The following is a 24,863-nucleotide window of genomic DNA, read 5'->3' on the forward strand; positions in this document are numbered from 1 at the left end:
TATGTATCTGCTACCCTTGTCCTTTTTGATAGAAGTGGTAGTGGGTTTGTAAATGACCAGGAGAAAGTGAGGAGTGCAGATGCTGGAGATCAGAGTCAAGAGTGTGGTGCTGGAAAAGCATAGGTCAGGCAACATCCGAGGAGCAGGAGAATTGATGTTTCGAATGTAAGCTCTTCATCAGGAATGTGGTGGGTGGGCCTCAAGGGGGCTGAGAGATAAATGGGAGGGGAGTGGTGCTGGTGTCAAGGTAGCTGGGAAGGTGATAGGTAGATGAAGGTGAGGGGTAATGATGATGGTTCGGAGAGGAGGGTGGAGCAGATAAGTGGGAAGGAAGATGGGGAGGTAGGACAGTTCATGACGGTGCTGAGCTGAAAGGTTGGATCTGGGATAAGGTGGGGGGGGAAGGGAAATGAGGAATCTGGTGATATCCACACAGATGCCCTGAGGTTGGAGGGTCCCGAGGCAGAAGGTGAGGCGTTCTTCCTCCAGGCATCAGGTGGCTAGGATTTGGCAATGGAGGATCCCAGGCCTTGCATGTCCCCGGTGGAGCAGGAGGGAGGAGTAGAAGTGTTCGGTCACAGGGGGTTGGGGTTGTTTAGTGCGTGTGTTCCAGTTATGTTCTCTGAAATGTTCCACAAGTTGGCGTCCTGTCTCCCCAATGCAGAGGAGGCCATGTCTAAGTTTGGAAATGACTCTCTAAAGAGTCCAGATGGATTTCTGCGGTGTATCTTGTAGATGGTACGCACTGTAGAAAGGTAGCTAGTTGTTTTAGAAGACTTGTGTCACATGTGAGGATGATGTGGTTCACCCAACACAGTTGATTGGCCATAGCCAGTGCCTCAATACTGAGGACATTGGTTTGAGACAGGACATTGATGTTGGACTGAAGATCCTGTCGGTGAACTTGTGGAACTTCATGGCAGCATGAAGGGATTTGAGGTGTCTGCTGCAGGATGTTATCCATGTCTCTGACACATACAGGATTGCTGGTAATGCTGCTGGCCTGCAGACCATGAGCTTGGTGTTAGGTTTCAGATCGTTTCCAGGTCTGTCTGCGTACTGCAGGACCCTGACAAGATTCAGATCAGGACATTTTTTTGAATTGACTCAGGAGAGGTGGGCATCACTGATTTGAATTGACTTATTGCTGTCATATTATTGAGATACAGTGAAAAGTGTTGTTTTGCATGCCCTACAGCCAAATTATATCATACAAAGTGCATCAGAGTAACAGAACAGAGAGCCAGCGTTTATTGCCTGTTCCTAATGGCCCCTTGACAAGGTAATGGTGAGCTACCTTCTTGAACCCCCGCTGTCTTTGAGTAAAGGTAGACCCAGCATGCTGGTAGGGAGGGAGTTTGAGGATTTAGATGCAGCGACAAGTGCGGAACAGTGTCTGATGTATATCTCATGGGACAGAAGGCTAGGAAGGATTTCCAGAGGCTGGGAAAACAATCACTTACAATGGAGGAATTAAAATCAGGAGGTGCAAAAGGCCACAACATGGAGGTGAGCAGCAATTGCAAGCAGCTCACAGCTCTCTATTAACTTTTTATTAACTTGGACTGGAGATTTTCATAATCACCATGGGTCTCAGAAGCTTGGGCCATTTGTCTTTGACCTGGGATTGGTGCATGAACACAGCCAGTGTATTGGCCTGTCATGGCCTCTTCACATTTACCCACGCAGCCTCACAAAGTGGATTCTGAAATCCTATCTTGGCACAATCCTAGATATCTGTGTTAGCAAATGCTTTAAGTCTGTCAAAATACATTTCAAAAGCAACAATCCCCAAGACAAACATAGAACATTACAGGACCTGTCATACCAATCTGAAGCCCATCTAACCTCCACTATTCCATGTACGTCCATATGCTTGTCCAATGACGACTTAAATGTACTTAAAGTTGACGAATCTACCATCATTGTAGGCAAAGCATTCCATACCCTTACTACTCTGAGTAAAGAAACTACCTCTGACATCTGTCCTATATCCATCACCCCTCAATTTAAAGCTATGCCCCCTCGTGCTAGCTGAGACCATACTTGGAAAAAGGCTCTCCCTGTCCACCCTATCTGACCCTCTGATTATATTATATGTCTCTGTTCAATCACGTCTCCACCTTCTTCTCTCCAACAAAAACAGCCTCAAGTCCCTCAGCCTTTCCTCGTGAGACCTTCTAGCTGGGTCTAGTTGTTTTCTCAGTATTGTGGTCCACAGTGTGCTGGTACATCAGGTTAGGTACTGAACGGGTGTGAAAATTGTGGAGGAGTAATGAACATGATATTTGTTATTTTGCTGTTTGTACCAGGTTCGATACTTTAATTAAAGTTGATGATATGGCATTTGAGATGAATGCAGGAAAAGTTCACTTGCCAGGAAGGTCAAGAGTAGGTTCAAGCTCTGATGAGAAGCTTGGGAAATGGCAGGAGTTATGATAAAAGACAACAAAATGTAACAAAAATTAACTTCAGGTTCAATATTTACGTCTGGTTTGAATAAGTGATGCCTTTAGAAAAGTAAATGGGGGAGGTCCATCTCGCTGAAGGGGAGATTGAATCTGAATGTGAAGTCAAGAGATTTCAGATATTTGGCTTCCTCAGGCAATGAGAAACATTTTGTCAAGGAACAGAGAGCTAACCCAGCAAAAGAAAAGGGGGAAATCACTATTCACAAAGAAGATCATTCAGCCCATCCTGTCTGCCTGGCTCTTTGTCAATCTGATTCATCCTCAGGCTGACTTTTAGGCCAGACCCTCTAATAATCCCCTTATTAGTATTTTACTCAATTCTATTTTGAAAGTTACATTTGAATTTGCTGTCACTGCCTTTTAGACAGAATATTTCAGATCTTAAAATCTCACCACAGAAAACAAAAAGCCCTCTGCCTTTTCTTTAGTGCCTGTCGATGAGGCGGTATAGCAATGAAAGCTGTCAGTACCTTGTAGTGCAGTGAGGTTTCCGTACCTGATCTGCCTGTGCTGTGGCCTCTGACAGTCTTCTCCAATCCGATTCAGGGATGGTGAACGGCTCCTTGAGCCAGTGTTTACAGTGCCATTAGGATTGTTCTGCATCTGTTGCAGTCGTTGTGATGAAAGGCTTCGGTGTGAAGTAGCAGATGTGTTCCCCGTCCAGTCTGGGATCTCGTTCACATTCAGGTTATTGTCACTATTTGAACGGAGAAGGACTCGCGGTGCAGAAAGAGTGCTCTGAGGTCCCCTCCTCCGACTGGAGTAAGTCGGTGCCTCTCGAAAGGGTACTGTAAAGGAAAAAGGAAATTAAGACAGGATTAGATTTTAATCAACATTTTTCATTTTTATGACTGGGCTATTGACCAGAAACTCAACTGGACTCACCACATAACCACAGTGTCTACAAGAACAGGTCAGAGACTAGGGATACGGCGGCAAGTAACTTCCGTCCTGACTCCCCAAAGCCTGTCCCACCATCTACAAGGCACAGTCAGGAGTGTGATGGAATACTCCCCATTGACCTGGATGAGGGCAGCTTCAACAACACTCAAGAAGTGGCACCATCCTGGACAAAGCAGCTGCCTGATTGGCCCCACATCCACAAACATCCACCCCCTCCCCCACCAACACTCAGTAGGAATAGTGTGTACTATCCACAAGATACACCGAATAAATTCACCGAAGATCCCTCGGCAGCACCATCCAGTCCCACGCCAACTACCATCTGGAAGGACAAAAGATACATGGGATACAGCTTTTCCCCTCAGTCCTCCCATTACAACTACCTCCTGAAGAGTTATCGTTCCGACTCATTGTGGAGCTGAGATGGGAAAATCTTCACTTCTTCAATGCAAGAGAATTTTTAGAAAGAAAACTTCTAAGCCACCTCCAACATGTCTCGCTCTCATATGGACATTGGACCATTCAAATTTCCGAAGTTCACGCATTCTGCTCAGTGCAAGCAACTCAACCAGATTCCCATGGAATGGCTTACACAGGAACACATCCACACCAACTGGTGATAATAATGCACACTCATCAAAGCACCCCTCGTTTCTGCACTGTCAATGTTCTCTTTGGAGACTAATACAAACCATTCCCTTTAAAATTTTGTGCTGATTTTATACAATTTCAAGAGTCTCTTTGTATTACAAATTAACAGGAGAAAATGAATGGACCAAAAAGGAAGTTAAATCTGACTGAATTTAAATAAAAGCCACAAAGAGTACTTGAACCGTTTAAACACTGAGTACCACTTCTGGTGAGAATTGCATCTTACTATTTTGGTGTTGCTTTGTAATTAAGCCACTACAATGTCTTACAGCAATGAGATGCTATACTCAGGGATGTTGTGGTACTCAGGCATGGAAAAAGGCGCAGCTACACGCTGAGATCTCCAATCCCAGAGTTACAATTGTAGGTACTTGTAGTCAACATGTCCAGATATGGCAGAACTCTGGAGCAGGTGGGATTTGAATTCAGGCCTCCTGGCTCCAAGGTAGTGACACTACCACTTGGTGATCCAAGAGGATAATAAATACCAATTGCATCTCTCAGCCCTCAGTTGTTAGCCAGTAAAGGTTGCAAGGAGAGATGGGGTAAAACCAGAAGATCTGCTCAATCAAACTCACCCCCAACACCAGGACTCACCCCTGACACCCAGACTCTCACCACAAAGCCCACATCCTCACCCCAATATCTAGACTCCCACTGCCAAATCTCAAATTCCCTCCCCCAACACCTAAAGGTGTACTCCCACACCCAAACACACATGTCTGACACTCAGACAGATTTTGCCTGAAAACCATCCTGTGAAGCACCTTGGGATGTTTCTTGACTTAAAGAGGGGGGCTATCTAAATGTAATTTGTGTTTGTTAAAGGTTCATACATGAAGAGCCAAGGGCAAATGGCAGCTGCGGAACCATGCCCAAGGGTGAGTCAGCTCTATCTGCAGAATAAGGAAGATTACCATACAGCTCACTTGAAATTAAAACTAACTCTCCCCATCCACACTGGCTGGTTTATTTTATAGGTCACACAGCAGAACCTTGTCAAATGACATTCTTTCCTGTGCTGCTGGCTGAATTCTAAAGACATTGTAGAAATCGAGTTCACAACTGAACTGGAGATAAGAAGCAGCTGTAAGTTTGTAACAACCAGGGTTAATAGGAATGCTGGACACATCCTTCTCTGTGGACTTTCATTCATCGTATTAACTCTGTTGAAAATTATCTACTCTTCACCCTTTAAAATCCTACAACGATCTGAAAATCCTGAAGAAATCAGTCTTACCTACAAAAAGATCCCATATTGATACAGTACCTTTAACATAATAAAAGATCCCAAGCCATTTCAGGAAAGTACCATGAAGCAACATTAGATACTAAACCACAGGAGGCCATGTACCAGGCAGCTGGACAAGAACCTCGTTAAACAGGTGGATTTTAGGGAGTGACTTGGAGCAGGAGAGAGGAGGCAAGGGTGGTAATAGAGGGGGGCAGCGGGGGGGAGAGATTGCATCCTAGATCTGTAGGCCAAGACTGAAGGCACGGCCGCCAATGCTGGAGTGATTGAGATTGTCAAAGGCTGCAGACAGATTGAAAATAAGTGAGGAGGCACATGGAATATCATCTGTGACATTGTTAAGGAGACTTCTAGAACTGTGTCAGAGCAGAGAGTCTGGCTAGAGATATTCCAACATGGAGCTCCAGGATAGATAAGTTCGGATGTGTATGAGGTGGGGGCAAGGATATATAAGGAGTTTGAAGATGAAAGAGAGGTTGAGGATGGGCTAGGAGTTGCAAAGTCAGTGCGGTTAAAGAGAGGGAGAATGAGACCAATATAAATAGATGGGGACAATAATTGCAGAGAGTACCATTAATGATATTAATTAACATGGCGAGCAGAAAGGGAGGTTGAGTGGTCAGGAATTGAAAGGGATGAAGTTCAACTTAGCAGGAAGTGTATCACAAAGACACAGTGACCTGAGGGCGTGATGGAAACAGGAGAAAAACGAGACAGAAGAGGAAGTACAGAGCAGGTTCGAGAGGGCTCTGGTGGAGGTTATAGCTGGTGGGCCATGTTGGGTAGGAAACAGCAGAGGCCACTGATGGGATGGTCCCAGGCCTACTGTTGTGAATCTTCGACCAGTTGAAGATAGCATTGGACATGGCTCAGCTCCTTCCGAGAGAGTGCTGCATTGTCAGAAATGGTAGCTTTTAGACGTAACATTAAACTGAAGCCCTACTTGCCCTGTTGGAGTGGTTGTAAACAATGTCAGGGCAATATTTCAGTCAACAAGGTGAATTATTCTTGGTCCAGTATTTATTCCTCAATCATCATCACAGAAACGGATTATTTTGTCATTATTACAGTGCTGTTTCTGGGAGATTGTTCTGTGTAAATTAGCGATCATATTTCCCTCATTACAACAGCGGCCACACTTCTAAAGTACTTCATTGATTATAAAGCACTTTTGGGATGATTGGTGGTACTAGAAAGCTATAGAATTGAAAATCTCCCTTTCTTTAAAACAGACTGTGCCATATAAAAATCTACTCTCACATGAACTCTCACCCTAACCTGCAGCAATAAATTCAGAAATTGTAATTCAATGTCATTCAGAACTGTCATTCATTTGCATAAACAGTGGTGGCAGAATTCTGTAGCCTCTACCAATTGGCTCCAGCCCTACAGTCAAAGGTAAAGGTGCTATTGTCCAGCTCTCCTAAAGACACGGCTGGAGATGGTTTAACTTGCGGGTCACAATATCTCAGGTAAGAGGAAAGGTTGAGAGGAGTCCTTTGTGACGACTTCAGCCAATGGTGTGGCAATTGTTGGTATCACTCGGTATTGTAAACCAGCTGTCCAGCCAACCGAGTTAACCAAAACCTCATCCAGAAGGGAGGCCTTTTCTCAAACCTTTTCACCATGAATCAGTGTTCATTTCTTTTTGCATTGCTGTTGGGTCAGAAACGAATAGCTCAATATGAGCGAACAGCTTATATCCCCACCTTCGCCCAGTTCCAGCCTTCCAGCTCAGCACCGCCCCCATGACCTGGCCTACCTGCCAATCTCCCTTCCCACCTATCCTCTCCACCCTCCTCTCCGACCTATCACCATTACCCCCATCCCCATCACCTATTGCACTCTCAGCTACCTTCCCTCCTGCCCCACCCCCCTCCCATTTATCTCTCCAGCCCCGAGGCTTCATGAAGGGCTTTTGCCCAAAACATCCTGCTCCTCGGATGCTGCCTGACCTGCTGTGCTTTTCCAGCACCACTCTAATCTAGACTCTGATCTCCAGCATCTGCAGTCCTCACTTTGTCCTAAATTGTCAATTTAGGCCTTTGCCGTGCTTTCACGTCAAATGTTCAATTCGAATCAAGAATGAGGACAGAATCAAATAATCCTGTGATACATTTCAGTTTAAATCCACAATTGTTTGTCATTTGCCATGTATTTCTATTTTCCCTGCTGCTTGTAAGTGTTCTACTGCACAAATGTTCTTAATTTCTGTGATTATCGTTAAAGAGTTTCTTCAACACCTCAAAGTGACTTCCGTTCTACTGAAAGTCAGATGTCTTTCCAGCTATGTGATGCGTAGGCATCAGGTATGTGGGTGTTTTGCTTTCTTTTACATACATGAATCCACATGCTCACTGTCACAGTCACACTCCAGCACCAGAAGACTTCAGCTAGTCATCAGCTGGCTGAATCAACACTCGGCAAGCATCTTCTGGGTTTTTTTTAAAGTCACACTTAAGCCTGGATTTGCACATAAAATATCAATGATATTTCCTGAGGAAAGCAGTCTCCTTAAATGATCCTGTTGAATAGCTTCATGCACTCTGCAATGAACCCAAAATCTATTGACTATTTTTGATACTTTGTGGGATTTTTGTTATTAAATTCAGCATTGCATTCATTACACTGTGAGGCTTTTGACCAGTAATCTTGTTAAACAATTGACAATTAATGTTGAATGCAGGTTATAAAAACTAAATTGAACTAGTCTTTTCCAATGAAATTATTACGAATGAATTAATTAGGTGCTGACCTGCCATAAACAGAATATGCCTGCATTCAGGCATTGAACAGTCCTGTTTCACTGATTAGAAACTCTTGTTTCACAGCAGGTACATAAATAAGAAACCATGTTTTTTTCACAGCTAATTGTGGCAGTTATGGCATAATTCAATCTCTCAAGATAGTCTCGGTAAGGCTGCCTTGCACTATCAATCATCAGGAGTAATTGTGTGCAAAGTCTCCTCTTTCCCTTTTTTATCACTTGTCAAACCGAGTACTGCGCGGAGTTGCCTGACAGAGAGAAATCTGCTGTGCTCAATTAGCTTGTGGATATAAAATGATCAAATTGAATATTGGTCAAACATTTTGTTAAAACAGAACATTAAAAATAGAACCCTGAAAAGTTATTTTGAAATATCTTCAATTAAGTCTTCAATTAAAATCTGAATATTAACGTCACCACACTTATAAATCCCTTCTTACATTTGCCAGAATATTCTCTTTGCACAGATTGCTTACCTTCTATCTTTAAGGCATTCAACAAAGATTTCATATTTCCCCAGTTTCAGCTCTCCACTACCCAGTTTCGAAATGTTTTAGTTGCCAGAACCCTAAAAATAACAGCAGGTTCCTGGGAACAGAGTGGTTGCACATATATCTGGGCATGCAAAATCCAGAAGAAGTCTGGTGACAAAGCCCACCCCACATTCTGTCTGTCAGCTGGGAACCAACTGTGCGTAGACTGAAGCTGTTTGAAGCTTTGCTGTGTTTCAGCGTATTAGTCATGTGAATATCAGCACAGGCTTTATACGCTGTATTGCATTAAGCACTGAACTGATGAACAAGCGCAAACAAATGGGTCAAGAATACTATGAATGGAATAATAGTTTGCCGTGCTAATGTTTGTATTTTAAGATGGTTTGCTTTAGATCAAAGACATTTGAAATAAATCTAGAATCAAATCACTGATTAAACCAACAGCTTGTTAATCCAGTTATAACTTACTTATTCATCACGTGTAAAATTAATTTATAATGTTATTAATGCATTCATAAAGACATAATATGCAATCATTTCCCTGAAGCAATGATTTACTAATTCACACAGTATCAATTTTCATTCAAGTAATTAAACTAAGCAAGAAAACCATTTATTCCTGAGTGTCTTTTGCTCTCTGACAATCCCTTAAGAAGATATTTAAATATTTCATAGTCCTGTTGTGTGTTTGTAAATCACATTCCATATTTCATATTTTATGAAATAATAGATGAAGACAAAGCAACTACTAAAATGTTAATGAACACTTTGAAAGAGGACAGAGATAAGGAAAATGTTTTTTCTCAAAGTGTTGAGAACACTCTGCCTTAGAAGCCAATAGAGTTAAGGTCACTGGGTATATTTTTGGTGGAGGTAGAGAGATTCTTGTCAGGCAGTGGGGGTCAGGGGTTATTGGGGGTAGATAGGAATGTGGAATTTGGAACAAACAGAATAGTCATGATCATAGTGAATGGGAGATCAGGCTTGAGGGGACGAATGGCCAATTCCTGCTCTTGTTCCTTTTCTTTGTATTTATTTATTGTCATTCTGTCACTAAATGATAAACAAATTGTATTCACTGCTCGAAGTACATTCAAATGTTGGCCACTGATACAGAATTATTTTCACATCTGTGAAATAGTGGAAGTTCTTTTTAAACATCTTTTGTATGCAGAGATTTTAATACGGGTTTTCACAAAACTAAACTTAAAAATATAAATTGACAATAAATGGGATATTGTACCAAACACTTCAATTATAAGCTGAATACCTTCCTCAAAGTATCAGTTACAATTCTCAGCATTCCACTTTCAATGGAATTGGAACAATATTCCTCTGATCTTTATGATGTGATGTTATGGTTTCTGCAATGGAATGGGTGCCATTTTATTGGAGCTACATTTTTTGGGTCAGATAATATTTTCAAAATAACATATAGACTGCACTTCCAAGCTACAAAGACAGAAAATAATATGTTTGTTCATTCATCAGTCTGAGTCTGGGAGACCGTGTGTGCAGGAAAGGCTCCCATCTGCAGAAACATGAGCTCCAGGTTTCTGAGTTTGAGCAGTGGCTGCAGACAGTGTCTCACATCCGTGAGTCTGAGAGTTACACAGACAGCAGAAAGAGAGAGCTAGCCACACACAGATTAGGGACTGGTGGAAACCAGGGAATGGGTGACCACCAGACAGTTCACAGAGAATAGTACAGGAGTAAAAGAGTCCCCTGAGGTTCTGCTCACAAATCAGTTTTCCATTTTGGAATACCTGATGAAAGACTTTTGCCCGAAACGTCGATTTACCTGCACCTCGGATGCTGCCTGACCTGCTGTGACCTTCCAGCACCATTCTAACCTTGACTCTGATCTCCAGCATCTGCAGTCCTCGTTTTCACCTTTCCATTTCGAAAGCTGATGAAGGCTCTGGTTCCTCAAGGGAGTGCAGACAGAAACAACTTTCTGGCCACCTGACTTTACAAAGGGGAAGGAAGAAGAAAGCAGCAGTGACAGTGATTGGGCACCCGTTATTTAGGGGAATAGGCAGGCATTCCATGGCCACCAAAGTGACTCCAGGAAGGGATGGTGTTTCCCCAGTGCCTGGGTCCAGGATATGACATGGCATCCCCAGGATATCCTTCCGGGTGACAGTGAACAGCCAGAGGTCAAGGTGCGTGTTGGTACCAATGGCTGAAGAAGGAAGGGGAATGTTGTCCTGCAATCAGAAACTAGGAAGCTAGGCAGAGAGTTAGTAAGGAGGGCCTCAAATGTAGTGCAGGAAATAATGACACAAAGGTTGGCGGTGCCGTTGATTGTATTGAGGGCTATTGCAGGCTGCAGCGCAACATCGACAGGATGCAGAGCTGGGCTGAGAAATGGCCGATGGATAAATGTGAAGTGATGCATTTTGGAAGGTGGAATTCGAATGCTGAATATAGGATTAAAGACAGGATTCTTGGCAGTGTGGAGGAACAGAGGGATCTTGGTGTCCAAGTGCATAGATCCCTCAAAGTTGCCATCCAAGTGAATAGGGTTGTTAAGAAAGCAGATGGTGTTTTGGCTTTAATTAACAGGGGGATTGAGTTTAAGAGCCGTGAGGTTTTGCTGCAGCTCTACAAGTCCCTGGTGAGACCACACTTGGAATATTGTGTCCAGTTCTGGTCCCCCTACTATAGGAAAGATACAGAGGCTTTGGAGAGGGTGCAAAGAAGGTTTACCAGGATGCTGCCTGGATTGGAGGGTGTGCCTTATGAAGAAAGGTTGACTAAGCTCGGACTTTTCTCTCTGGAGAGAAGGAGGAAGAGAGGAGACCCGATTGAGGTATATAATGAGAGGAATAGATAGAGTCAATAGTCAGAGACTTTTCCCCAGGACAGGATTGGCTGGTATGAGGAGTCATAGTTTTAAGATATTAGGAGAAACGTATAGAGGGGACATCAGAGGTAGGTTCTTTATGCAGAGAGTTGTGAATGTATGGAATGCATTGCCAGCGCTGGTGGTGGAAGCAGAGTCATTGGGGACATTTAAGCGACTGCTGGACATGCACGTGCATAGCAGTGAGTTGAGGGGTGCGTAGGTTAAGTTATTTTATTTTACATTAGGATTAAACTTCGACACATTGTGGGCCAAAGGGCCTGTACTGTGCCGTACTTCTCTCTGTTTTACGAAATTTCACTACAGTGATACCAGGACTGACAAGGCTGTTGTATGAAAAGAGATGAGTCTGATGAGGCCTGTAATCACTCAAGTCCAGAAAATAAGAGAAGATCACAAAATGCTTGCGAGATACGAAAAAGACTCACAGTTGGTGTGTTTTCTCCCAAGTGTCAGGACCAGTGATGTCTCGGATCGTATCTTTGGGGTCCTGAAGAGAGAGACTGACCAGCCTCAAGTCGTTGTCCATGTAGGTACCAACGACATAGAAAGAGGGATAGGGATGTAAGGTAGGATTTCAGGGAGCTAGGGTGGAAGCTGAGAGCTAGAACAAGCAGAGTTATTATCTCTGGTTTGTTACCCGTGCCACGTGATAGTGAGGCAAGGAATAGGGAGAGATATCAGCTGAACACATGGCTGCAAGGATGGTGCAGGAGGGAGGGTTTCAGGTACTTGGATAATTGGGGCTCATTCTGGGGAGGGTGGGATCTGTACAAACAGGACAGTTTTCACTTGAACCAGAGGGGTACTAATATTCTGGGTGGGAAATTTGCTGGCGCTATTCGGGTGGGTTTAAACTAGCTCAGCAGGGGGTTGACAACCTGAGGTGTAGTTGCAGTGCACAGGAGGATGAGAGTAGGGAGGACAGGGACAGGATTTCACAGTCACAGGAATGTGCTGGCAGACGGACTACTTCAACACCAGGAGTATCAGAAATAAGGTAGGTGAGCTTGCAGCATGGATAGGTACCTGGGACTTCAATGTTGTGGCCATTTTGGAGACATGGATAGAGTAGGGTGAGGAATGGATGTTGTAGGTTCCAGGGTTTAGATCTTATGTCAAGATAAGGGAAGGCGGTAAAAGAGTGGGAGGTGTGGCCTTGTTCGTCAAGGATAGTATAATGGTGGCTGAAAGAACTTTTGATGAGGACTTGTCTATTGAGGTGGTGTGGGCTGAGGTTAGAAACGGGAGAGGAGAGGACACACTGCTGGGAGTTTTTTATAGGCCTCCGCAGAGTTCCAGGGAGGTGGAAGAGAGGATTAGTAAAATTATTCTGGATAGGAGTGAAAGGAACAGGGTGGTCATTATGGGGGATTTTTACTTTCCCAACATTGACTGGAAATGCTATAACTGAAAAATGTTTCCTGAAGAAGGGCTTATGCCCGAAACGTCGATTCTCCTGCTCCTTGGATCCTGCCTGACCTGCTGCGCTTTTCCAGCAACACATTTTTCAGCTCTGATCTCCAGCATCTGCAGTCCTCACTTTCTCCTGGAAATGCTATAATTCTAGTACGTCGGATGGATCAATTTTTGTCCAATGTGTACAGGAGGGTTTCCTGACACAGTATGTCGAAGGGCCGACAAGAGGGGAGGCCACACTGGATCTGGTGCTTGGTAATGAACCAGGCCAGGTGTTTGATTTAGTTTTAGGTGAGCACTTTGGAGAGAGTGACCATAATTCAGTTACGTTTAGTTTAGCAATAGAAAGGGATAGGTACATGCCACAGGTCAAGAGTTATCGATCGGGCAAGGGCAATTATAATGTGATTAGGCAGGAATTAGGATGCATAGAATGGGGTAGCAAAATGAAGGGGATGGGAACAATGGAAATGTGGAGGTGGTTTAAGGAACAGATATGTCAGGCAGGGATGAAGTGATAAGGTCAGGGAACCATGGTTTAATACTAAAATTGTATCTCTTGTTAAGCAGAAGAGGTAGATTAATGTGATGTTGAGATGGTTCTGACGAGATGATGGAGAGTTACAGACTTGCTGGGAAGGATTTAAAGAGAGAGTTACAAAGAGCAAGGAGAAGACACAAGCTATCTTCAGCAAATAGAATAAAGGGGAACCCTAAAGCTTTCTATAGGTATGTGAGGAATAAAAGGATGACTAGAGTAGGAACAGGGTCAGTCAAAGACAGAAGTGGGAAATTGTGTGAGCACCCTGTGGAGATCGGAGAGGTGCTAACTGAATATTTCTCATCAGTTTTCACTCAGGAATAGAAGAGTTTTGTAGAGGAGAAGACTGAGATAAGGACTGTCAGACTAGAAAAGATTGAGGTTAGTAAAGAAGAGGCGTTATCATTTCCAGAAGATGCAAGAGTGAATAAGTTCCCTGGACTGGGTGGGATTTATCCGAGGACTCTCTGGGAAGCTAGGGCGGAGATGGCGGAGTCTTTGGCTTTGATCTTTGAGTATCATTGTCTACAGGTCTACAGAGGACTGGAGGATTGCAAATGTCATGTCTGTGTTCAAGAAGGGCAGCAGAGATGACCCAGGTAATCATAGACCAGTGAGCCTTATGTCTGTTGTAGGAAAAGTTTTGGGAAGGATTATGAGAGATAAGATTTATTATCATCTAGCAAGCAACAATTTGATTCCAGATAGTCAACATGGATTCCTCAAGGGCAGGTCGTGTCTCACAAACCTCATTGAGTTTTTTGAGAAGGTGACCAAGCATGTAGATGAGGGTAGGGCAGTTGACATGGTATACATGGACTTCAGTAAAGCCTTTGATAAGGTTCCACATGATAGGCTACTGGAGAAAACACAGAGGCATGGGATTGAGGGTGATTTAGCAGTTTGGATTAGAAACTGGCTTTCTGAAAGAAGGCAGCGAGTGGTGGTTGATGGAAAATATTCAGGCTGGAGTCCGGTTACTAGTGGTGTGCCACAAGGGTCTGTTTTGGGACCACTGCTGTTTGTCATTTTTATAAATGACTTAGACGCAGGCATAGGTGGATGGGTTAGTAAGTTTGCAGATGGCACTAAAGTCGGTGGAGTAGAGGACAGTGTGGAAGAGTGTTACAGGTTGCAGGGGGATGTGGATAAAATGCAGAATTGGGCTGAGAGGTGGCAAATAGAGTTCAATGCAGCTAAATGTGAGGTGATGCACTTTGGGAAGAATAACAGGAAGGCAGAGTACTGGGTCAATGGAAAGATTCTTGGTAATGTGGATGTGCAGATGTCCATGTACATAGATCCCTGAAAGTTGCCACCCAGGTGGATTGTGCTGTTAAGAAGGCATATGGTGTGCTAGGTTTTATTGGTAGCAGGATTGAGTTTCAGAACCATAATATCATGTTGCAACTATACAAAACGTTAGTGCAGCCACACATGGAATATTGTGTACAGTTCTGATCCCCATATTTCAGGAAGTATGTGGAAGCTTTGGAAAAGGTGCAGAGGAGATTTACCAGGATGTTGCCTGGTCTGGAGGAAAGGTCTTATGAGGAAAGGCCGAGGGACTTGGGTCTGTTCTCATTGGAAAGAAGAAGGCTAAGGGGGGGTTTGACAGAGACATACGAGATGATCAGAGGATTAGATAGGGTAGACAGTGAGAGTCTTTTTCCTAGGATGATGATGTCAGCTTGTAAGAGGGGGCATAGCTACAAATTGAGGGGTGATAGATTTAAGACAGATGTCAGAGGCAGGTTCTTTACTCAGAGAGTGGTAAGGGCGTGGAATGCCCTACCTGCCAATGTAGTTACCTCAGCCACATTAGGGAGATTTAAACAATCCGTGGATAAGCACATGGATGATGATGGGATAGTGTAGGGGGATGGGCTGAGAATAGTTCACAGGTCAGCGCAACATTGAGGGCCGAAGGGCCTGTTCTGTGCTGTATTGTTCTATGTTCTATAGAGTTGGCTCTAATAGAGAGAATAGCAAGTTATAGGCAGATTGGTGGCAGGTGAGGCTCTATACAGAGAAGTATGAAATGATGCACTTTGGTCAGAAGGACATTAAGGACAGTATAAAGTAAAGGGTATAATTCTAAAAGGGGATACAGGAGTGATGGAGCCTGTGTGTATATATGCATAAATCATGGACAGATGGAGAGAGCTGTTAGTAAAGCATACAGTGTCCTTGACTTTATTAATAGGGACATAGAGTAGAAGATCAAGGAGGTGATGTTGAACTTTCACAAGACTCTTGTGAGACTTCATTCGGTGCATTATGTGCTGTTCTAAACACCATATTATCAGATGCATATAGCATACTAGCATATAGCACAGCTACAGACCCTTCGGTCCAACCCATCCATGCTGACCAAGTTTCCCAAATTACACTAGTCTCATTTGCCTGCATTTGACCTATATCCCTCTTAACATTTCCTATCCATGTTGTTGTCCAAATTTCTTTTAAATATTGTAACTCGACCTGCATCTATCACTTCCTCTGACAGTTCATTCCACATCCGAACCACCCTGTGTGAAATGCATCCTGCTCTCACCTTAATAAAAATATGCTCGCTAGTTTTAAACTCACCACCCTTCGGAAAAGATGTTTGCTATTTTCTCTATCCATGCCCCTCATGATTTTATAAAACTCTATAAGGTCACCCCTCAACCTCCGACACTCCAGGGAAAACAGCCTAACCAGCCACTCTTTGTAACTCAAATTCTCCAGACCTAGTAATATCTTTGTAACTCATGTCTGCACCCTTTCCAATTTAATAATATCCTTCCTGTAGCAGGGTGACCAGAGCTGCACACCATACTCCAAATGTGGCCTCACCAACATCCTGTACAACTGCAACACAACATCCCAACTCCTGTACTTAATGCTCTGAGCAATGAAGGCAAGTGTACGAAATGCCTTCTTCACTCTGTCTATCTGTGACATCACTTTCAAACATCCATATATCTGAATCTCTGCGTCTGTGGACACATTGGAGAGAGTGCAGGAGTGATTTATAAGAATGTTTCCCAGAACAAGGAACGTCAGTGACAAGGACAGCTTGAAGGAATTCCTTAGGGAAAGTACAGCTGAGAGGAAAACTAACTGAAGTCTGCAAAACCCTGAGCAACCCAGACAGAGTAGATCAGGTAAAGCTATTTCTTGTTGTAAAATGAATAAAAATGGAGGACATCGAATAAAGTGATATACAAATGAATGAAGGTTGATGTGAGAAAAATATTTTTCAGTGAGTATTTAGTGTCTGGAAGGCACTGTGTGAAAATGTGGTGGAAGCAGATTCGATTGGGCATTCAAGGTGATAACTCAGATAAAATAGTGTGCAGGTTATAGGGGAATGCAAGAGATTAGCACCAGGTCATGGTGCCTATTTGAAGAGCCAGTGCAGGTATGATGGGCTGATTGGTCTCTTTGGAGAGAGTGCAGAGAAGGTTCACCAGGATGTTGCCTGGTCTCAAGGGCAGTGGCTATGAGGGAAGGTTAAAAAGACAAGGATTGTTTTCACTGGGAAGACAGTGGCTGAGAGGCGACCGGATAGAGGTCAACACAATTATGAGAGGCATAGATAGGGTGGGTCATCAGAGGTCCTTTCCCAGGGTTGAAGTTTAAAATACAAAGGGGCACAGGTACAAGGTGAGACAGGAGATGTGTGAGGGGTATTTTTCATGCAGAGAGTGGTAGGAGCCTGGAACACACTTCCAGAAGAGGTGGTGGAAGCAGGCACATTGGTGACATTGAAGAGGTATCTGGATGTTTACATAAATAGGGAGGGAATGGGAGTATGGATCAAATAAGGGCAGAAGGTTTGTTCCTTAGTTTAGTTAGGGATTGATGATCGGCACAATCTGGGAGGGTGGAAAGGCCTGTTCCTGTGCAGTACTTCTCTTTTGTTTATTTGTTTTGTTCTTCTGTGGCTGAACAATTCTGTGATTTTAGCCAGGCAACTCGACCACCTTCATCAATGACCTTCCCTCAACCACCTTCAATGACCTTCTCTCAAGCACCTTCATTTATGACCAGCCCTCAACCATCTTCAATGACCTTTTCTCAACCACCTTCATCAATGACCTTCCCTCAAACACCTTCATCAATGACCTTCTCTCAACCACCTTCATCAATGACCTTCCCTCAACCACCTTCATCAATGACCTTCCCTCAACCACCTCCATCAATGACCTTTCCTCAACCACCTTCATCAATGAACATCCCTCAACCACCTTCATCAATGACCTTTTCTCAACCACCTACATCAATGACCTACTCTCAACCACCTACATCAATGACCTACTCTCAACCACCTTCATCAATGAGCTACTCTCAACCACCTCCATCAATGAGCTACTCTCAACCACCTTCATCAATGACCGTCCCTCTACCACCTTCATCAATGACCTTTCGTCAATCACCTTCATCAAAGACCTTCCCTCAACCACTCTCATTAATGGCCTTCCCTCAACCACTTTCATCAATGACCTGCCCTCAACCATCTTCATCAATGACCTTTCCTCAACCACCTTCATCAATGACCTTCCCTCAACCACCTCCATCAATGACCTTCCCTCAAACATCGTCATCACTGACCTTCCCTCAACCAATTTAATCAATGACCTTCCCTCAACCACCTCCATCAATGACCTTCCCTCAAACATCGTCATCACTGACCTTCCCTCAACCAATTTAATCAATGACCTGCCCTCAACCATCTTCATCAATGATCTTCCCTCAACCACCTTCATCAATGACCTTGTCTCAACCACCTTCATCAATGATCTTCCCTCAACCACCTCCATCAATGACCTTTCCTCAACCACCTTCATCAATGAACATCCCTCAACCACCTTCATCAATGACCTTTTCTCAACCACCTACATCAATGACCTACTCTCAACCACCTACATCAATGACCTACTCTCAACCACCTACATCAATGACCTACTCTCAACCACCTTCATCAATGAGCTACTCTCAACCACCTTCATCAATGAGCTACTCTCAACCACCTTCATCAATGACCGTCCCTCTACCACCTTCATCAATGACCTTTCGTCAATCACCTTCATCAAAGACCTTCCCTCAACCACTCTCATTAATGGCCTTCCCTCAACCACTTTCATCAATGACCTGCCCTCAACCATCTTCATCAATGACCTTTTCTCAACCATCTTCATCAATGGCCTTCCCTCAACCACCTTCATCAATGATCGTCTCTCAACCACCTTCAATGGCCCTCAATCAACCACCCTCATCAATTGCTTTCCCTCAACCACCTTCATCAATGATCTTCTCTCAACCACTTTCATCAATGACCTTCCCTCAACCATCTTCATCAATGACCTTTTCTCAACCATCTACATCAATGACTTTCCCTCAACCACCTTCATCAATTACCTTTTCTCAAACACCTACATCAATGGCCTTCCTTCAACCACCTTCACAAATGACCTTCTCTCAACCACCTTCATCAATGACCTTCCCTCAACCACCTTCATCAATGAACATCCCTCAACCACCTTCATCAATGACCTTATCTCAACCACCTTCATCAATGACCTACTCTCAACCACCTTCATCAATTACCTTTCTTCAATCACCTTCATCAAAGACCTCCCCTCAACCACTCTCATTAACGGCCTTCCCTCAACCACTTTCATCAATGACCTGCCCTCAACCATCTTCATCAATGACCTTTTCTCAACCACCTTCATCAATGATCTTCCCTCAACCACCTTCATCAATGACCTTTCCTCAACCACCTTCATCAATGACCTTCCCTCAACCACCTCCATCAATGACCTTCCCTCAAACATCGTCATCACTGACCTTCCCTCAACCAATTTAATCAATGACCTTCCCTCAACCACCTCCATCAATGACCTTCCCTCAAACATCGTCATCACTGACCTTCCCTCAACCAATTTAATCAATGACCTGCCCTCAACCATCTTCATCAATGATCTTCCCTCAACCACCTTCATCAATGACCTTGTCTCAACCACCTTCATCAATGATCTTCCCTCAACCACCTTCATCAATGATCTTCCCTCAACCACCTTCATCAATGACCTTTCCTCAACCACCTTCATCAATGACCTTCCCTCAACCACCTCCATCAATGACCTTCCCTCAAACATCGTCATCACTGACCTTCCCTCAACCAATTTAATCAATGACCTTCCCTCAACCACCTCCATCAATGACCTTCCCTCAAACATCGTCATCACTGACCTTCCCTCAACCAATTTAATCAATGACCTGCCCTCAACCATCTTCATCAATGATCTTCCCTCAACCACCTTCATCAATGACCTTCCCTCAACCACCTTCATCAATGATCTTCCCTCAACCACCTTCATCAATGACCTTTCCTCAACCACCTTCATCAATGACCTTCCCTCAACCACCTCCATCAATGACCTTCCCTCAAACATCGTCATCACTGACCTTCCCTCAACCAATTTAATCAATGACCTGCCCTCAACCATCTTCATCAATGATCTTCTCTCAACCACCTTCAATGGCCCTCAATCAACCACCCTCATCAATTGCTTTCCCTCAACCACCTTCATCAATGATCTTCTCTCAACCACTTTCATCAATGACCTTCCCTCAACCATCTTCAATGACCTTTTCTCAACCATCTTCATCAATGGCCTTCCCTCAACCACCTTCAATGATCATCTCTCAACCACCTTCATCAATGGCCCTCAATCAACCACCCACATCAATTGCTTTCCCTCAACCACCTTCATCAATGATCTTCCCTCAACCATCTTCATCAATGACCTTTCCTCAACCACCTTCATCAATGATCTTCCCTCAACCACCTCCATCAATGACCTTCCCTCAACCACCTCCATCAATGACCTTCCCTCAACCACCTTCATCACTGACCTTCACTCAACCACCTCCATCAATGACCTTCCCTCAAACATCGTCATCACTGACCTTCCCTCAACCAATTTAATCAATGACCTGCCCTCAACCATCTTCATCAATGATCTTCCCTCAACCACCTTCATCAATGACCTTTCCTCAACCACCTTCATCAATGACCTTCCCTCAACCACCTTCATCAATGACCTTCCCTCAACCACCTTCATCAATGATCTTCCCTCAACCACCTTCATCAATGACCTTTCCTCAACCACCTTCATCAATGACCTTCCCTCAACCACCTCCATCAATGACCTTCCCTCAAACATCGTCATCACTGACCTTCCCTCAACCAATTTAATCAATGACCTGCCCTCAACCATCTTCATCAATGATCTTCTCTCAACCACCTTCAATGGCCCTCAATCAACCACCCTCATCAATTGCTTTCCCTCAACCACCTTCATCAATGATCTTCTCTCAACCACTTTCATCAATGACCTTCCCTCAACCATCTTCAATGACCTTTTCTCAACCATCTTCATCAATGGCCTTCCCTCAACCACCTTCAATGATCATCTCTCAACCACCTTCATCAATGGCCCTCAATCAACCACCCACATCAATTGCTTTCCCTCAACCACCTTCATCAATGATCTTCCCTCAACCATCTTCATCAATGACCTTGTCTCAACCACCTTCATCAATGATCTTCCCTCAACCACCTTCATCAATGACCTTCCCTCAACCACCTCCATCAATGACCTTCCCTCAACCACCTCCATCAATGACCTTCCCTCAACCACCTCCATCACTGACCTTCCCTCAACCAATTTAATCAATGACCTTCCCTCAACCACCTCCATCAATGACCTTCCCTCAAACATCGTCATCACTGACCTTCCCTCAACCAATTTAATCAATGACCTGCCCTCAACCATCTTCATCAATGATCTTCCCTCAACCACCTTCATCAATGACCTTTCCTCAACCACCTTCATCAATGACCTTCCCTCAACCACCTTCATCAATGATCTTCCCTCAACCACCTTCATCAATGACCTTTCCTCAACCACCTTCATCAATGACCTTCCCTCAACCACCTCCATCAATGACCTTCCCTCAAACATCGTCATCACTGACCTTCCCTCAACCAATTTAATCAATGACCTGCCCTCAACCATCTTCATCAATGATCTTCTCTCAACCACCTTCAATGGCCCTCAATCAACCACCCTCATCAATTGCTTTCCCTCAACCACCTTCATCAATGATCTTCTCTCAACCACTTTCATCAATGACCTTCCCTCAACCATCTTCATCAATGACCTTTCCTCAACCATCTACATCAATGACTTTCCCTCAACCACCTTCATCAATTACCTTTTCTCAAACACCTACATCAATGGCCTTCCTTCAACCACCTTCACAAATGACCTTCTCTCAACCACCTTCATCAATGACCTTCCCTCAACCACCTTCATCAATGACTTCCCCTCAACCACCTTCATCAATGACCTCCCCTCAACCACCTTCATCAATGACCTCCCCTCAACCACCTTCATCAATGACCTCCCCTCAACCACCTTCATCAATGACCCTCCCTCAACCACCTTCATCAATGACCCTCCCTCAACCACCTTCATCAATGACCTTCCCTCAATCACCTTCATCAATGACTTTCCCTCAACTACTTTCATCAATGACCTTCTCTCAACCACATTCATCAATGACCTTCTCTCAACCACATTCATCAATGACCTTCTCTCAATCACCTTCATCAATGACTTTCCCTCAACCAACTACATCAATAGCCTTCCTTCAACCACCTTCATCAATGACCTTCCCTCAACTTCTTTTATCAATAACCTACTCTCAACCATCTTCATGAATGACCGTCCCTCAACCACCTTCATCAATGACCTTTCTTCAATCACCTTCATCATGACCTTCCCTCAAACACATTCATGAATGACCTTCCCTCAATCACCTTCATCAATGATCTTCCCTCAACAACCTTCATCAATGACCTTCCTTCAACCACATTCATCAATAACCGTCCCTCAACTACCTTCATCAATGACCTTTCTTCAATCACCTTCATCATGACCTTTCCCTCAACTACTTTCATCAATGACCCTCCCTCAACTACTTTCATCAATGACCCTCCCTCAACCACCTCCATCAATGACCTTCTCTCAACCACATTCATCAATGGCCTTCCCTTAATCACTTCCATCAATGACTTTCCCTCAACCACCTTCATCAATGACCTTTCCTCAACTACTTTCATCAATGACCTCCCTCAAACACATTCATCAATGACCTTCCCTCAACTACCTCCATCAATGACCTTCCTTCAACCACCTCCATCAATTACCTTCTCTCAACCACATTCATCAATGGCCTTCCCTCAACCAACCTCTTCAATGGCCATCCTTCAACCACCTTCATCAATGACTTTCCCTCAACCACCTTCATGAATGGCCTTCCTTTAACCACATTCATCAATGACCTTCTCTCAAGCACTTGCATAAAAGGCATTCCCTCAAACACCTTCATCAATGACCTTCCCTCAAACACCTTCAGCAATGACCTTCCCGCAACCAACCTCTTCAATGGCCAACCACCTTCATCAATGACTTTCTCTCAACCACCTCCATCAATGACTTTCCCTCAACCACCTTCAACAATGATCTTCCTTTAACCACCTTCACAATGACCTTCCCTCAACTACTTTTATCAATGACCTTCCCTCAAACACCTTCATCAATGACCTTCCCTCAAACACCTTCATCAATGACTGTCTCTCAACCACCTTCATCAATGACGTTCTCTCAACCACCATCATCAATGACCATCCCTCAACCACCTTCATCAATGAGCTTCCCTCAAACACCTTCATCAATGAGCTTCCCTCAAATACTTTCATCAATGACTGTCTCTCAACCACCTTCATCAATGACCTTCCTTCAACTTCTTTCATCAATGACCTTCCCTCAACCGCCTTCATCAATGACCATCCCTCAACCACCTTCATCAAAGACATTCCGTCAATCACCTTCATCAAAGACCTTCTCTCAACCACATTCATCAATAACCTTCCCTCAATCGCCTTCATCAATGACTTTCCCTCAACCACCTTCATCAATGACCATCCCTCAACCACCTACATCAATGGCCTTCCTTCAACCACCTTCATCAATGACCTTCTCTCAATCACCTACATCAATGACCTTCTCTCAACCGCTTTCATCAATGACCTTCCCTCAACCAACCTCTTCAATGGCCATCCCTCAACCACCTTCATCAATGACTTTCCCTCAACCACCTTCATCAATGACAGTCTGTCAACCACCTTCATCAATGGCCTTCCTTTAACCACTGTCATCAATGACCTACCCTCAACTACTTTTATTAATGGCATTCCCTCAACCACCTGCATTAATGGCATTCCCTCAACCACCTTCATCAATGGCCTTCCCTCAACCATCTTCATCAATGCTGCAAATGTGTTGCTGGTCAAAGCACAGCAGGTTAGGCAGCATCTCAGGAATAGAGAATTTTTACTCGAAGATTTTACATCTTCATCAATGGCCTTCCCTCAACCATCTTCATCAATGGCCTTCCCTCAACTACTTTTATCAATGACATTCTCTCAACCGCCTTCATCAATGACGTTCTCTCAACCACCTTCATCAATGACCGTCCCTCAACTACATACATCAATGACCTTCTCCCAACCAAATTCGCTGATGACCTTCCCTCAACCACCTTCATCAATGACCTTCCCTCAATCACCTTCATCAATGACTTTCCCTCAACCACATTCATCAATGACCTTCCCTCAATCACTTTCATCAATGACTTTCCCTCAACCACCTTCATCACTGACCTTCCCTCAACCACCTCCATCACTGACCTTCCCTCAACCACCTCCATCACTGACCTTCCCTCAACCACCTCCATCAATGGCCTTCCCTCAACCACCTCCATCAATGGCCTTCCCTCAATCACCTTCATCAATGACCTTCGCTCAATCACCTTCACCAATGACTTTCCCTCAACCACCAACATCAATGACAGTCTGTCAACCACCTTCATCAATGGCCTTCCTTTAACCACCTTCATCAATGACCTTCCCTCACTACTTTCATCAATGGCCTGCTCTCAACCACCTGCATTAATGGCATTCCCTGAACTACCTTCATCAATGATCGTCCCTCAACCACCTTCATCAATGGCTTTCCCTCAATTGTTTTATCAATGGCATTCTATCAACCACCTTCATCAACGATGTTCTCTCAATCACATTCATCAATGACCTTCCCTCAACCACCTTCATCACTGACCATCCCTCAACCACCTTCATCACTGACCTTCTCTCAATCACCTTCATCAATGACCTTCCCTCAATCACCTTCATCAATGACCTTCTCTCAACCACCTTCATCAATGACCGTCCCTCAACTACCTTCATCAATGACCTTCTCCCAACCAAATTCGCTAATGACCTTCCCTCAAATACTTTCATAAATGACTGTCCCTCAAAAACCTTCATCAATGACCTTCACTCAACCACCTACATCAATGGCCTTCTCT

General features: G+C 44.0%; 1 protein-coding gene across 7 annotated transcripts in view; it reads right to left on the bottom strand.

Moving 5' to 3' along the window:
• LOC132824520 (SH3 and multiple ankyrin repeat domains protein 2-like) overlaps positions 1 to 24,863 on the bottom strand; it is a 1,314,713-nt gene that overhangs the window by 773,571 nt on the left and 516,279 nt on the right. For all 7 annotated transcript variants that reach the window (XM_060839149.1, XM_060839148.1, XM_060839147.1 and 4 more), the window contains one exon: positions 2,968 to 3,259. In XM_060839149.1, the coding sequence (XP_060695132.1) occupies positions 2,968 to 3,259 (292 nt within the window). The remainder of the gene's footprint in view (positions 1 to 2,967; positions 3,260 to 24,863) is intronic.

The sequence above is a fragment of the Hemiscyllium ocellatum genome, chromosome 18 (assembly GCF_020745735.1).
Source record: "Hemiscyllium ocellatum isolate sHemOce1 chromosome 18, sHemOce1.pat.X.cur, whole genome shotgun sequence".
NCBI classification, from domain to species: Eukaryota; Metazoa; Chordata; class Chondrichthyes; order Orectolobiformes; family Hemiscylliidae; genus Hemiscyllium; species Hemiscyllium ocellatum.